The sequence below is a fragment of the Semicossyphus pulcher genome, unplaced genomic scaffold (genome assembly GCF_022749685.1).
Source record: "Semicossyphus pulcher isolate SPU_LCO1_2020_fin unplaced genomic scaffold, fSemPul1.0.p SCAF_11, whole genome shotgun sequence".
Classification (NCBI taxonomy): domain Eukaryota; kingdom Metazoa; phylum Chordata; class Actinopteri; order Labriformes; family Labridae; genus Semicossyphus; species Semicossyphus pulcher.
Window position 1 is genome coordinate 6,501,589 of NW_027211615.1, and position 17,171 is coordinate 6,518,759.

Consider the following 17,171-nt stretch of genomic DNA (forward strand, 5'->3'; position numbering starts at 1 on the left):
TATATATATATGTATGTACACTACCAGTCAAAAGTTTGGACACATTTTCAAGTGAACGGGAAAGTGTATCCAAACTTTTGACTGGTATTGTATAAACTGTATATATATATAATACGTACAATGACAGAAACGTGCTGTAAATAACCAGCACATTCTTTTTTTCATTTGCAGTGAGTTTCCGTCATTGCATTTCTTTTGGACTTTTGCGTGTGTTTTAAAATTTGCGTGGTTTCTGAATTTGCGGCCTGTTTCTCCAAACGGAAATGGTTTGGACCAATGACTGTATATATATATGGACGACGCGTCTCCATCTGCTCTCATTGTACGAAAGTGATGTCAAAATAGCCCCTGTGATAGGCGCTGCCATCTTGCGATGGTGACGTCATTTGGAGCCAGAGTCTGCGCAGTAGAGATCGGCGGGTGGAGCCGCTGTAGCCACTTCCGCTAACCAAAACAAACACTTAACTTACTGAACAAACAGCAAGGATCCCGCACACCGGCGTGTTTAACAGCAGAACAGCTTCTTTGTGTTGGTCTGAGGTTAACGTTCACAGATATGTAAACTTCAATGACTGTAGTGATTGTTTTAGTTACGTCTCCTCTCGCCGTTCGTCCTCCACTCTGCTAATCCGGAACAGATCGGCTGCAGGTCAACAGAGCTGTCAATCATCCTTTTTACAGCATCAAATAACTAATTAAAAATAAACTTGTCAGTAAAATTAACACTTGGACGTAAATCAGCAGGATAAGAACTAACTATAATGACAGAAACCATGTTTGAGAAAAATGTATTTGTCGTGTATTTTGATTTTATAGTTTGATTCATGTCCCATTTGTTAACATGGTGGAGGCGGGCTTTATGACCTATAGTGCAGCCAGTCAGCAGGGGGCGATAGAGAGGGTTTGGCTTCACTTTTAGGAAGCTGTCATGTCGTCCATTTTTTTATTCAGGCTATGATTTGGGCAGATGCAGCACTTTTGCACTTGAGGGCCACGGTAGGGAAGCAGTTATGGATCTGTTTTAGTGATTTTGATCTTATTGGGCATAACAACTTCATCGTCACATTTAGATTCTGAATACAGTAACCAGCCATGCTTCTCCTTCTCCCTCCTCTCACACACAGAAGTCCTAACTTCTCATCTGTCTCTCACTAGCTCTTGCATAATGTCTCCCAGCCAGCGTATCTTCCTTCCTCACTTTCTGTCGCTGTCTCTCTCTCTCCTGAAACCAGGCAGTCTAATTAGCACTTTCTGTCAGCACTTGTTTCCTCGGGGAGGAACCTCACATTGGGCGGACTCTCCTTCACACATGCACACACACGCACACACACACACGCACACACACGCACACACACACACACAGAAAACTGTAAAACTTACTTTGTTGTTTTCTATCTTTCTCTGTCATGTGCTCACAAGCACACACACATTTATGTTCCATGATATACTGGCTAACCATCGTTGGGAAACCTAGAGGAAATAACAGTACATTGAATAATGTCACAGCCAAAGGAGGGCAGGTTGATTTGCTTTCATTCTAAGCACCTAAAAGGAGGATTTTCTTTTTTTTTAACTCCATTTCTAGCTCAAATTATGATCTGTTTAAGAACTTACACTTTAACTGCTTTGAGCTGTTTTATTTTGTGAACAACTTCATTTCCAGCAAAGACCACAATTAACTTTTCAACTTAATGCAATGCTTCCATTTTCACTGCATCGAAAAAGCATTATTTGGTGTTTGTATTTTGAGTGTCACTTCATCTAAAACTTCTTTTTCTTTTTCTTTTCTAGTTCCCGTTTCAGAGCTGGGATTCCTGCCACTTTACATTTATACTTTTCTGTAACCTTGAAACTATAAGAGGACTGAAGAGTTGATGCTAAATCTTAGAGTCAGGCTTTTTAAGTCTCCTGTCGTGTTCATTTCTCGCCCCTTACTTTGGTGTTCCTGGTCATTCATTTTTTTAGCGTTTGCCTTCATTCAATAGGACAGTTGAAGAATGACAGGAAATGTTGGGAATAGAGAGTGGGGGAAGACATGCACCAAATGATCGGCAGACCGTTCCTTACATTAACATACAATTAGGAATAATCACCAATTTTTATTTCATATATTTTTAAGCTGTAAACAGTGTCTCAGATTAGTGGTTAACATGAATGACTGCAGTGAAAATATAAAATCCATCAATGTCCTTCATTTCTGAGACATCCTCCTCTATCTCTTCTTCAACTTCAAGCTCCTCTTCATCTGCTTCAAAACTTGTTCAGTATGAAGTGCGTTGTCCTCGTCGGGGAATGTGGGGATGAGTTGGTGTGAATGCGGATGTTTTCCATCAGATGGATGAACATAATCTAGTGTTACCCATTCATTTCCTTTGGCGGTCATTTTTGACTTGGAACACCACAGGTGTTCCAAAGTTGACTAAACAACTCAAATATTAATGAAAGTGGCGATCAGCAATTTTATATGTTCAAATGTAGGGATGCACCAATACCAGTTTCGGGTATTGGACGGAATCTGAGCTTGAGTACTCGTACTCGAGTAAAACTACGACGAGTACCGCAGTCGAATACCACTTTACGGCTTGATGTTAGCCTTCCATTAGTTAAGCAGGTAAGAGGAGAAGGAGCACTTTTCTGAAATGTCCTCACAGACCGCACTAACATGTTCACTCACAGCCAAACTGAAGCTAACGGATTGTAACATAAACATGAAGGCAAACTAACTTACATATTCATGGACGCACTCATGATAGAAAGAATCAGTCTGCGATCGCTGATGTCTCTGTAGTAGGTCCACATTAAGTTAGCCTCTCAAACTGACTTTAGTGAAAATAATTCATCACTCTGACGTTTAATTTTCTGCCGTCACAGGACGCATACACAAACACACTGACTTTCACACAAGGTCATGCATGTTCAAATGCGGTTTGTACAACATATACTGTGTTTGTCCTGACTTTATATCACTCACACAAACCTACTGTGTTTGTACTGTGGTGAAAATATATTTCAGGCGCACTCTGCTTTATTATAGAGAGATAAAGCTATAGCCAGGAGCCATGATAATATCTGAGTCTGAAATCAGAGTGAGAACTGAGGCAGGAGCTGGAGAAGAGAGTCTGGTGAGGTTCACATGTTTTATGAATGTGAATCTTAGCAGCGTTTTTCATTAGCCCAACTGATTGATATTCATCAGTACCCAACCAAAGACACAAGCGCCGGCGCTGACGGCTTCTGTAGCCTCTTCACACTGTTTAAATGTTCCCCTCCACCCCTCTTCCCCCGTATCACTCCATCTCCCTCGCTGCTGCACGCCTGTCTCCCACACTTTACCTCAAGCTTTACTGGAGTCAGAGGGGGAATTTATTCAACACACTTTGCACTAGTGGAACATTAACATTACAAACACCTTCTTCTACATCATCGTTTGGGCTTCAGTGTCCAGTCATGCTCATGCAGTACTTCCTGTAAATAAGAATTTCTTAATTGGTCTGCCTGGTGAAATAAAGGTCAATCTAAAACAGCCCGACCCCCCCTTCCTTCTGCCTCCATCTCCCCCGTTTTCTTTTCCAACTACCCCTCCCTTTTTTCCAACTCTTGTTTATACTTCCAGACTGCTCTCGCTTGTCAAGCCAATTCTCGCTGAGTAACATTTCAAAGAGGCATCAGCCTAATTGCTTGCTAATGAGTAGACAGTTGCGGGCGTGTGTGTGTGTGTGTGTGCGCACGTTTGCCAATAAACACACACACAACACCGCTTTAAGTGGAATATATTTGCGTGTCCTCGTTCAAACCCCGGGAATAAGATAAAGCCGAGGGGAGATAGTGTCGTGCAGGAGTGAATGGGTCCGGCCCTTGATGAGGTGCATGGTTTGAACCAGGAGTAGACGTAGCAGTGGAGATAATTGGCAATCTAGACCTAGCCTTTCATGGCTACTCATATAGCATGTATAAGTATGTATGGATGTGGGTATATGTGTGCAGTAGATGAGGTTGTTTGGAGGACAGAGGGAGGGTTTCAATTCTGCATTTTCCAGAACATGAAAGACTTCCTGTACACGCGCTAGGAATCTGTAATCTAGCACTATGAATACAAATTCTTGCCCCGACCAAATTCTTTCGGCCGTTCCTCCTTCCAATCACACATTCCCTTTTTCTCCTGTCGTGCAGCTGCCGAACATTGCACTTCAAAGTCAAACTTTCTTAAGCTGAAATGGCTTCTCCCTGTACTTTGAAACATATGAAATAATGAAAAAGTTAAAAGGCAGCTCAATATGCTTTCTCCACATTTTCCCCCCACGCTCGTCTCCATCGTGCTCTTGATGTGATGCTCTTGAAATGAGGTAAAGTCCCATGTGGTGTTTTGGGGAGATGAGAGTGGAAGTTGCGCTACTTAAGTTAGCATGTCTCAACACACACACACACACACACACACACAAAATAATAGAATAAATGATACAAAATGATTTTTATTCTGCTTTTTGCATAATTTCCCCTCTCTCTCTCTCTCTCTCCATTGTTACCGCGGTGTTACCTCAGACTTGTTTGCAGCCTCCTGCCCAGGAACCCCTGGTTTCATTATTTAGAGCACCGGCATCAATTAAACATTAACAAGCAGAAACCTCTGTAGCAGTCTGCACTTCTTAAAAATAGTAATCAAATATGCATGTTTACATCTTCATCCATGCATATTTAAGGAAATGATATATAGAACAAGCCCTCAAGAGTTTGAAGAACACATCGGCATCTTACCTTCAGAAACATTAAACAGACTCATTGCCATAAAAAATCACATTTCATTACAGCTTTGGGGAATGTAATTTTTTTTCTGCGATGGGGTCATCAGAACAAGCTGATGAAGACACAGAGGATTGTAGCATTTATTTAGATTTTTGTTTTTGGTCACCTAAAAGTAAAAAATAATCATCCTCCTTAAAGCTCATGTTTGGTCCATACACTGTATACAAAATGGACGTAGTCTCAGTGACGTCACCCATTGGTTTCTGAAGAAGCGTTGTGAAGCTCAAATTGCGCCGCCGCTGGCGGTCGCCATATTGGAAATGCCAGGGCCGGCTAATCCAGAGGCAAGCAAAGACGCGGAGCGTGAGCGAGCTGAAGTCTATGGCTGAGCTCTATGGGCGGGTCGATGAATCAGCCAGCTACGGCTATGAAGCTAGGCTATATGCTCCTCAGTGTAGCTAGCGGTTATTAGCCATAGACTGTATAAATAATTAATGAGCTAGTTTAACCGTGTTTCCCACAGAGTAGATTCTGTTTGTGACGGTGACTGACTGCAGGTGTTTAGTTATCAGACTAAAGAAGTAGCAGTGAGAGAGCGGCGAGCCGACACGTAACGGGAAACTTAAAGTAACTGGTCCGCTACAGGCTGCTGTAATCTCTCCGGGGAAACGCCAACAACTCCTGACTCCTATTTACTGGCCGACGATTAAATAAATGTAAAACACTGAACAGGCTAACAAGCAGCCAAAGCGAGCACAGTATACCTGCTACGAGTGCTACAATAACAATAAGATAACACTAACATTTAACTCACAGAAAAGCCGGAGCTCAGACTTCTTACACAGCCATAAAGTTCCATAAATCCCACAGAGAGATTATTTGTCCAAACTTTGAATGAAAAAATCCCCAAAAGTCTCCAACAACACAAACAGGTGAAGTTAAGCTCAGTGTCTGTGTGTCTGTGTTGACGTCTAGCAGACAGCCAGCAGGATCCACCTGTCAATCAAGTGATCCGGCCCCTATGATTTAAGGCTTAATATAATTAAAACGGGTGTTATAAAAAAAATTCACCCCCCGTGCAGTTATCTTGAACAATAAAATTAGCTGTTTATAACAAAACAGTGTTTTGTACCAGGCTGTAAACATGTTTATTTCTGCTGTAAAAATGGGCATTTTCCCACCTGCTGTAATGTTATTTCTTGTTTTATGGAGCCTCAAGTGGCCACTTGAGGAACTGCAGTTTTTTGCATTGGCTTAATTTTTCAACACAGGAGGTTGCTGCTTGGTTTAACTGGCTCTTGGCTGCTTAATGCTTCTCAGTGTTAGCCAGTTCACAATGTTGGAACCCATCAGCTATGGTCCAAGTACATCAATATGATGTATAGCCTCTCGGGGCAACAGCAAATTTTTCGTGCCTTCTGGTGTAGCTAGATAAGCTACAAAGGAAATCCAGGGCCAGTTCTTCAGTTTCAGTCAGAGAGACAACATCTGCGACTCACATCAGTTAATGTTTGAAGCTAAGGCCTTGTCAGAGTGCGGGCTGAAAACCTGCGGTATTACTGTTAATACAGATATGTATAAAAATCCATTTCTCAAAATGTTTCACTATTCCTTTAAAGAAAAATGTCTCCACTTGAAGTCAGAGTGTTGGATACAGACTTAGACACATAAGCACACCAGCTGATATAAAAAGGGCTGAGTGGTGCTGGGGGTGTTAAAGGCTGCCAAAAAAGGCACAGTGACTCATCTGAAAGTGGAAAGTAATCTTTAATTCCACATACAACAACAAACACAAACAGTAAATCGAGACTGTGTGGCCCTGCAGCGTCCCTATAGCCTAGATCTTTGCTTTAAAATACAGTATTGCTGTGATTGCAGCCTGCCTGCACCAGCACACAAACAGGACAGAGGAAATAAACCATTATGGATGACTACAGCTATAAGTGGGCTAAAATTAAATTAAATACACACAATAAAATAAAGTCAAAGTTAAGCCCTTTGCTAAATAAAATCATTTTTATATGCAACTGTGAGTTTAAAACACTGGCTGCTGGTTGTCAATGAGAAGAAGCCACCTCTATGTGTGTGTGTGTGTGTGTGTGTGTGTGTAACGAGGGCTCTCTCTCACACACACACACACACACACGCGCACGCACACAGTACATTCTATCTTTCTGAGCCTCTCTCGCTGCTCTCAGTGAGCGCCTGCTTCTGTTTTGGACTCTCTCACTCTCACACTCTCACACTCACACACACTGTCGCTCAGCCCTGGTAAAATCTTGCTGGAACATTTTTCAACAGCAGAATCGACACTGAGGGCTTCTGTCTGCACTCTGCATTAAATATATGCTAGGAAAAAGCACAGGCATGTTAAAAACCAGCTTTAATACAGGCAACAGTACAGTATTTAATATGAGTACAGATGCTGCTCATGGACAATAATCTGTCCACTGTTTCATGTCAGAAACAGTAATAAACAAACTGCTCATGTAATTTATGAAGCATATTTTCACACACTTTAATCCGTTTTTCTTGTGTGTGTACGAAACATTAGTTCAGCTTTATTCGGACATGCTAGCTTTGATGTTCTGTGAAAGCCTGAATAATTTTTGATATACTTTATCATTCCCATGGAGCCTCTGTTGTTGACGTTTTGCAGCCAGCTCATGACAAGCGCAGATGAAGTCAAATTGACTTTGCACAGGCACAAACAGCACGACGCTCGGATCAATATATGATTCATGAGCAGCCGCAGTTATGCATCGCTCCCTGTGGAACGCGCAGGGCTGCCAGTCATGTCCAGATTGCGTCTCTATAGGAATAACTTAATATTTAATGATGATGTTAAAAGCTTTGGTGAAGTGGTGGCTGTTGAAGTCAGCAACGTGGCAAGTGCTGATTTAAGCATTTTACAGCTTATTACACTAGAAGCTAAGAACAGTAGAATATACAAATGTTATACAACGCCGACCGGGTGCTGTGTCACTTAGTGCACTTACATATTGTCCACTACAGAGCACAGGAAGTTTCCTTGGGAAAAAGATCAAATGCTGTTTTCATTTAGATTTATATATTGCTTACATAAACTCTAAATTGGATTACATTGATTGTTTTGCATTTTAATTGTTAAATTCTAATTTACATCACTGCACAATATGGAACGACCATTTCCATGTAAACATGGATTCCATGTAAAATTGTACTCAGATAACTCATACGTGTGTCATGACTCCAGTCGACACCTCTGGCTTGTCATCTAAATGACAGTCCGTCCAGGAAATTGCGATGTTGCGGCAAATTCAACCCCTGACGCAACTTTTTCTCAATCTTGGAATTTTGCAACTTTCTTTCAACTTTGACCAATCATCCTATTTCCCCACGCGCAGTCATAACGTCCCCAAACGTACTACTTTTATATTCAAAATATTGATCCCCTGAGGTCTGCAATGTTGTATAAACATGGGAGGGCATCTGTTACTGTTTCTTCAATATCTCTTGAATGCTGCATTAGAGTTTTTGGCTGTGAAGTAGAGAGCTGATCCGTGCTGACGAGCCTCTGGTGTGATCATCTGACTTTCATGAGCCACCTCATCCGGCCTCAAACTACAGTGTCTTTCAGGAGACTCTATACCAGGGATCTCAAACTCAAGGCCCGCAAGATAATCTCATATGTCTATCATAATTGGCCCGCCGGTATACAGCACGCACACCGTTGATACTACAAATCCCAGAATGCACTGCAACCGCGTGCGCGGCAATCAAAACCTGCGAGCACCGGCTGTGTGAGTTGGCATATCTGTGCGACGTAACGAAGCATCTTACTCCGCTAAACCTCGAGCTTCAGGGACGGGACCGTGTGATCACAGACATGTATGATGCAGAGAGAGCTTAACAAGCCAAGCTGCGCCTGTGGGAGACTCAGATGCAGCAAGGAAAGATGGGTCACTTTTCATGTTGCCAGTCAATGACAAACCAGGTCTCCACCGCTGCGTTCCCAACTGCGCGTTTTGCTGATAAACTGAGTGGACCTGGCAGAGTTCTCATGGTGATTTTCCGAATTTGGAGCTCAGAAATTTAAATTTGATCTGCTCAGTAACCTGTTTGTAGTTGACGTGGAAAAAGCACCTGTATACAACCAAATGGAGCTGATAGAACCCTGAAACGATGCCCCAAGCTCCGCCTACAAGCTGCTGGACCTTAACCCCAAACATTCATGAACCCATTTGAACACATTTTCACCTGATTGATCACATTTAAAATGTTTTTACTTTGCTTGACTGTGTCGTGATTAAAAACATTTTATTTCAGATTTTCTTGACAAAAAAATAGTTTTCTGTCCGTCCTCTTAGCTGCTTCCTGATGCCTTGAATTGAGTCTAATGAGACTTTTTGCCAACCAGAGGCTGTGTTTCCCATGTTTTCCCTGTGCTGATCTCAAATAGTCATTGTAGAGTGAAATGATAATGCCCCTGTTCTCTTGTAACTGTTTTACACCGCCGCAGCAGCTGAACGGACAGCGTAAATGTAATAAATAATGTAGACCTTTCTTTGCACATATGGATAACATTGAATATGCATGCACACTGCAAAACGGGCATTTACTTTAGTGTTATTCAGTTTTTACACACTTTATTTGGGATCTTGACGCATTAATGAGCCGGAAGTGATGTCAGAAGACAAACAGCTCGCTCAGCCAATAGATGGTTTTAATTTGTCCCAGTCGCTCACAGTGGATGTGTCATTTTTTTAAACAGCTGCTATGAAATCACATCACAGAAAATGCCCACGAAATCCTGTGGGACTGAAATGAGGTCCAAGATGTTCATCATCTATATTGATAGTTACTGTCCCTGTCGCGTCCTCTGGGATGTATTGTGTATGTATTGGGATGTATTTCAACCCGTTTTTGCCAAATTCACTCGAAGGACAAACTTTCAATTTTCCCATCCTCTTACCTTTTTCATCAGTCAGCATGCGCAGCTAAAAAGTAATCAGGTCTTTTCCCCTTATGTCTCCTTACAGAGGGAGCGACTGCGGAATATCGAGAGGATCTGCAACCTGCTGAGGAAGGTAAGCCGAGAGAGACTAAACTCACCTTGTTTGTGTTTATCGGGGTAACACTCAGGAAACGGCTGATTTATTAGTGAAGCTATAAAAACAAAAGTGTCCAAAAACAGATGAAACCTTACTCTCACCACATCTCTGATACTTCTAAATGATGTGCACATGTTGTGGCTTCATGGATCTGTAATTCATGCCACCCATATGTCTCCTAATTTCTGTAGTCACACCCCTGTCAGCTTTTTTTTGACGTTTTCTTATGAGGTTATATAAATGCAAGGCTTCTGCTTGATTTTTGAGTTTCAGGTGTATAGAGCTGTATATCAGTATTCTACGTGACTAGTAGTTCAGCTTTTAATTAATCTTTGATTTGCACAGTAATCCTTTGTGTTCTTGCCTCATGTTGAGCCGACATCAAAGGGGAGACAGAGATTGAGAGGTTCTATGCCTTGCTCTGCAGAGCCATGCTGTCTGTTTGTGTGTGTGCGTCTGCAGACAGTTTGCCTTGAGGACTCAGTGTGTGGATGAAAAAGAGGCCTCCTCCCAGCCTCACTGTGACATCTGTTTATCCCTCCACCTCTCTGAAACTCGCACTGCGCATGCACGTCTCCTGCAGATGTGTGTGCATCTTTTTGTATGCGTATGTCTGTTTATGCTGGAGGTTCATTGGTTGAACAGCTGATCTTGGTTATCAGTGTTGTCAACCCGAGCCTTCAGGCCCTCCAGAGGCCTCTTGGGAGGACGTCCTCCCTATCGTGCTTGTGCAGAGACAAATACACTAATACGTGAACACACAAACACACACATAAAAAGCAAAATACAAAACATGGACACACACATCCAGATGCACTGCCCTTGCAAATGTGACCAACAGTGCAGGGATTATTGGAGGTAGCTCCAGAAGTGCTGCCACAACGTCACAGGGCAACAGCTTTAAAAGGATACCATGCACTAGGGCTGGGTATCAATGAGGATTTCTCACTTCGATTTGATTCCGATTCACAAGATCCCGATCCGATTCCATATGGATTTTTTTAGGGGTATTTCAGTTACAATATCAGTGCACCTCTAACCTGGTGCATTATCATAATTTTTACAATAAGAATTGACCCCAAAGAAGTTACATCATGTACTTTTTATTTAACCTGACAAACACACAGCAGTCAACACAATATTAACAATTTTATGAATCAGACAGCTTATCAATTTTTTTCCAGTTTCAGATTTTTAGTCTGAACATCTGCCTCATGGTTTTAATTAAACGAACTGGGCTTCAACTTGTGTGAGATTTGGCCACGAGATCTCACAACGCGAAGAACAAACCCACAGGAGATGCAGAGTTATGGGGACCTTGTACCGTTACTTATTTTTTCCCGAAATATTACGTTTTGAATCCAGTAGTTGAATCCCGATTCACACTCCATACCAGTTGGTGATGGTAATGCACCATAACGTTGTTTGTCAACCGCCATAAAACACCCACAAGAAGAATAAGAAGATATGGGGAAAGGCATACTGTATAACAACATGCTGAAAATACACTCGACGCTTACAGAGAGAAACATAAACATCAGTGCAAAACTAACTTACATATTCATGGACGCACACACGATAAAAAGGGTCCGTCAGCGATCACTGATGTCTCTGCAGTAGCTGCAGTAAACAAGTCCGGGCATGTCTCCCTCACTGCCGCGTTTCTGGGGGATACGCTGAGTCGTGCTGCGTTCAGGAGCGCTCGGAAACGTGAGTGATCAGACATGTTTTTACACATATTTTTAAAGATCGTTTTCGGGATGTTTTAATCAATATCGGGTCATTCAAATGAGAATCGATTCAAATCGGAAAAAATTATATTTTAAACCCAGCCATGCAATTTATGTGTCATAGTGACGCTAAAGTGGTACCTCAATGGTCATATTTTGAACCAAACTGCTGTGTTTGATGAGTTCAGAGTGAGAACGTGTTGCTAATACAGTAAACGAAACAGAATTTAAAGTACCTAAACATGGATGCAAAACATCCTGCTCATTTATAACCATCCATATCTGCCTCTGACGAACTGGTATCACAAAATAGGCTTACAAGTATCTACCATCCTACAGTCTATATATATAAATATACTGTGTGTATATATATATATATATACATATATACAGTATATCATCATATCATCTAACCATGCTCTTTTAATAAGGTGACTGATAAACAGCATTGTTTAGTGGCTGAAGATCTGAAGCAGACTAGCCAGGACAGGACATCCCACTGACATTTTCCTTTTCATACAGCTCGTTAAATTCATACATCTTCCTGCAGTTTATGAACTTAATGCTCAAATCCATGAGCTATATTTCGACTGTGTTGCTGGGGCTGTCAGTGTGGATGCCTGTGGTCCTGATGCAGGAGGATCTGCTGCATTGTGAAGGTTTTTGTCTCCTTTCTCCAGAGCTCCTCTTTCCTCCCCTAAAACTATTCAGCTCACTCCAACTGGCACAGTCGCAGCACGGTGGTCCTGATTGATTTGGTTAAAAGCTTTGGCTGCTTTTCCTTATGTTGGCATGCCTGTTTGATAGTTTTCACTGCAGACACACGTACACAAGCGGGCATGGACACGTGCCATTTTTGTTCTCTATACAGTGTGTTCTGATGGGGTTTTTGGACGCCTGCAAACCCATGCAGATGACAATCGCTTGAGGGGATATACTGGGTTCTGTCTCTCAACTGTGTGTGCGTACGTGTGCGTGTGCGTGTGTGTTATTCATTAGATATGCAGTCTTGCGGCTGGAAGCAATGAGCCGGTGCGTTGTCACAGCAACTGAGCAAACCTGAGTGTACTCATTAGCGCTCTCCCTTCCCTCCTTTATTTTTGGGCCGGTCTTGCCCCTTTTTTCTCTCTCTCCTCCTCTATTTCAACATCCCCCTCCTCGTTCTTTTTTCTCTCTCTTCTCTTCCCTCCATCCCTACACCTTCGTAAGTGTAGTAATGAGTAGGCGGCAGAGGATGAGCACAGCACATTATAGACTTATTTCTAAGGTGCCATGGGTATTTCCTGAATCGCTGCCATGCCGTCTTCAAAGCTCTTTCTCTGGCTGCCTTTCACTTGTGTCGTCAGGCAATTATCAAATCGGTGACTTTAAAAAAATATTTGCATCACACGGGGAGAAAAATCCTCAAGGGGTCTCAGAGGGAGAAGGACATCTGTAGCTACCGAAGAAGTAAGAATAAGATGGCTGTCAAATATGATCCATTTTCGGGGCGTTTTATTTTGAAGCATTTTTCGTTCTATTTGTTGGTATTCTCTTGACGTCACAACGGCATGCAAGAAAGCAAATGCTCTGAAGAAAAAAAGGGCCAAATGAAATGATTGGATGTTTTACCTGCCTGTTACCCGTATCTGCAAACACTTCTGCTGGACTCTCCAACGCTCCCTCATTGCCCATTCATGTGTTGTGGCCTTGGTGTGAGGCCTGAAAGACTTTTTCTGGACATTTTCAAAATGCAGCTTACTGTCTTGATGATTTAAAGTGTTATTGTGTGCAGTGTATTTATTAACTATAATTTCTTCATTAGCAAAGTGCATCATAGAAGCCCCTCCCCTTTCCCAATCTCCTTCTATCACTTCTGAGACTCTTCTGACGCGTCTAGGATCTCTTTGCTCTCATCTGTGTATCGTATTTTTTTGTTCCCAACTGTCCCTTTTACTTCTTCTCTCCTCCTCTTCCTCTTCCTGTCTCTCGCTGTGTCTGTTTGTTGGGGGTGGGGGGTCGCACTGGAAAGAGATGAGAGAGGAGTCAGAAACTGAGTGCTGCTGTGCTGAGCTGTGATCGCTGCTTCTGTTTGGCACAGTGTGTGTTTGAGAGTTAAACGTCTGTGCGAGTGGCGGTGCACGTGCTCGTGCCCATTGTTTCAGCACAGTTGTTTCTGTGCAGTCGTGTTTGCAAACAGGATCTTTTATGTCTTTGTGTGTAATCTGGATTGACTGATGGATTCGTGGTAACTCGTTTGACGACAATAAATGTCATTTTTATTTTGACTTGCTAACTTATTAGCTTGGCTACCGATATTTGCTGTGGTGCACTACTCAAGACCAGACTGATCACCACAATCAGATGGTTGAGAGGAGACACATCTGTTTACATGTAACATGTGTGCAATGGCCTGACATATTTTCTTAGTGTTTAAGTGTATTCACATGTGATTTACAGGCTAGTAACTGCATTGATTCTCTATCTGGCTGCGCCCCATGAACTGGACTCTCCGGATATACGCATGAAAGGTACAAGTCAAATACATGTCATTGCACAGCATGTATTGATTAATGGATTGAAATAGAAACTTGCAGTAGTTTCATGTTTCCCATCCCCACGCTTACAGCAGCCGGGTTAATGCAGCAACTTGTACATGTTGAGGCTGATCAGATGCACTGGTCTGAACTGCCTGTTTCTGTGTTACCAGAATCCAGCTCAACATTTCATCAATTCATGTATAAATTATTAGTGTGAATTTTTAAGCTGTTGTGACTTTTACATTTATTCATGTTGAACCAAAGGAGTTCAGACTTAAATTCATTAACTGTGGTAAAAATGTGTGGCGTCGTTCTCCTTCACGGTGAGAAAGAAGCCAGTGCATCATATGAAGAATGTTTTAATCACCAGGAGTTGTTTGTTTCTTAAGCCTTACCTTTGTATATATTTCAAACGTGACAGAAACCTGAAAACTAAAACAAAGTCTAGTGTTGACCCACACAGGCTCAAACACGTGAGACAAAACATGATGCCATGGTTTTTCCTGGCTCAGAATGGGCCTTTGGGGGGTTGCGACGCACGACGGCGTGATCAATCCACTATAAATAAAGGCAATAAGTCTGTGTTACCTCATTATGCTTTACTAAATTAAATTTACAAGAGTAAATGAAAACCTGATTTACAAAACTGGTTACATTAACTCAAGTAAAACACTTTTTATTTATACCTTTTATGCAGCTTCCTGAAATGTATTACTTTTTACTACATTGATAAAATTAGTAACTACTAACTTTACAAATGAAGATTTTTACACAGAAAATGTACAAGTGAAGCTGAAACAATCGATAGAGAAAATGTATTGGCACTATATTGATAATTAACTTTCAGATAGGTGTCATGGTGCTGACGTTTTTAAGCAGCGGCAGTTTTAGTGGTGACCTGTTGTCAAGATATTATTGTCAAAGAAAGAAGCGCTCCTCTGCGCCCTGCTGCAGGAGAGAAACCTCACAGGTGATCTGAAAACAGGTGGTCTTCGAAAAAGTTTGCTAGTTTATGGTGTGTTCCATTTACCTCGGAAGTCGGAATTCTGAACTGGGAATGACATTACACCCGAGTTAACCGTGTTACAGTACAAGTCAGAAAACCAAGTTGGACGCCTCCAATAAAACAATTATTGTGCTTGCTCTCTTGGAATACAGACAACTACAGAACAAATATAAGGTCCACAACATGTCCTCAGATAGAAGTTGGACTGTACTGTGTGTTTGACTGATTTAATGAGACACAAATAATACAGAAGAGCTAAGAAACAGTAGCTATATGCGCGGATAGCTCTAGCCAGGTTAGCCATTGTTAGCAATACCAGTGGCAAACACCATAACAGCATGTCCACAGATAGAAGTTGGACAGTACCGTGTGTACGGCTGATTTAATAAGACAAAAATAAGACAGAAGTGACAATAAACAGTTAAACAGGAGATTGTCATGTCAGACGCGTTCTCGCCTAATGGAAATACTCTGTTTGCTTCAGGTGAGCGGTGCAGGAGGCAGGACATGATGAGAAAAGTACGTAGCGGTTGTACCTCAGCGCTTTTAACATTTCAAACAGAAATAAAAGGGCTTTCATTTTTTGAGACTTTAACGGCAAAGCGATCAGCATCAGTGAAAACTACGCAGCGTCAGCCGCATGTGTTAAAAACAGTGGCTGTGGGTGAGAGGAGAGGTGACTGCTGGAAGTCAAAGACGTGTTATTTTAGTTTACGTCCTGCCAACAGTTGTTTGATAAATTGCAGAAACACATGCAGAGACAGAGATTTGATTAGATTTTTTTTTCATTCTTAATTCTTATGATTTTGACGCTGGTGATTTTCCTTTGCCGCTGGCTTAAATCTCTTTGGGGGCACCAAAAATTCCTCAATGCAGGAAAAACCCTGGATGCTATAGGCATCCTGTGAAAGACAATGCTTGCCTCTAACTAAGGACTCAAAATACCACCAATTGCACGACACAGGGAAGTTAAGAAGCTAGCAAGAACCGTCAGACAAACGGAAGCAAGGTTCTTCTCTTCTCCAACCAAATAACACAAAAACGAGCTATGAAGAAGGTCATAGAGGTCATATGCCTGCATAGTGGCAACGAGTAGTGTCCAATTAGAGGTGTGTATGTTAACTACAGGCTCATGTAAACATGCCTTCAAGCCTGAGCCTCATGACAGCCCTGCCACTTTGATTCAGTCTGTGAGAGTGAGGCTAGCGGAGGACTGCTCCTGCTGTTGCGCGGCTGCTCCGGACAAGGTGTGAATCTGTTGTCAGCTCTTTAACGTTTGAACAGTGGTTGCCTTGTTTTGTTTTCCATGTGAATAAACGATTCCAGGTCCTGACAATTCTATGTTCACCTTTTCAGTTAGGCGTGACTGGCCACATAATAGTGACATCACATGTCAAGAAAGCTGACACCTGGTGCATATCAGGGACATGAAAGTCTCTCGTCCTGTCTTGAGGTCTGCCTATCTGTGAAATGGCTCCCCCGTTTTAAAACCGCACAAGCTCCATGTTTTTATTAGCATATTCTGGAGTCAATGCTGGAGGCGACTGGCCATCAGAATGAGTCAGTCAGCAGAGTAACGGAGGAGCGATGGCACTTTTCTCTGCAGATGCTGGAAGGTTGACGTTCAGTCTGCTGGGATCGTGTTTGTCTGAACACAGCTCTGCAGGCTGCTGCACACACACACACACAGTGGAACCTAATAATATCTCATTAAGAAAAACTCAGCTTCTGAAATTCTCATTGATTTTATGGGCTGGTTTTCATAAAGATTTAAATGATTTGATTAAAACGCACTTGGTCTGATAAAAGCAGAAGCACAGTGTGCTAAAAAGGGGCCTTTATTTGATAAACATCCGTAATGTTCTTTCAACTCAAGTGGCTTTTTATCATTTAAAGACACCGCTGTGAGCCTTTGTGATTTTGAGGTTTGTAAAAATGGGGCTTTGAACTTTGTATCTTCAGTGGTGATTTTATGCTGCAGTGCTTTTAGTATTTATGTCAAGTCAAACGTTTCATTTATTTAATGAGATCAAAGAATAAAAGAAATCAATAATTTGACATGAAATATTTTTTGGCAAATCAT

At 41.9% G+C, this 17,171-nt stretch overlaps 1 protein-coding gene across 1 annotated transcript in view; it reads left to right on the plus strand.

The window, feature by feature from the left end:
• The window catches only part of cnih3 (cornichon family AMPA receptor auxiliary protein 3), an 84,988-nt gene that overhangs the window by 24,308 nt on the left and 43,509 nt on the right, over positions 1-17,171 (plus strand). The window contains exon 3 of the mRNA XM_069656826.1: positions 9,762-9,809. Coding sequence (XP_069512927.1) covers positions 9,762-9,809 — 48 coding nt within the window. The remainder of the gene's footprint in view (positions 1-9,761; positions 9,810-17,171) is intronic.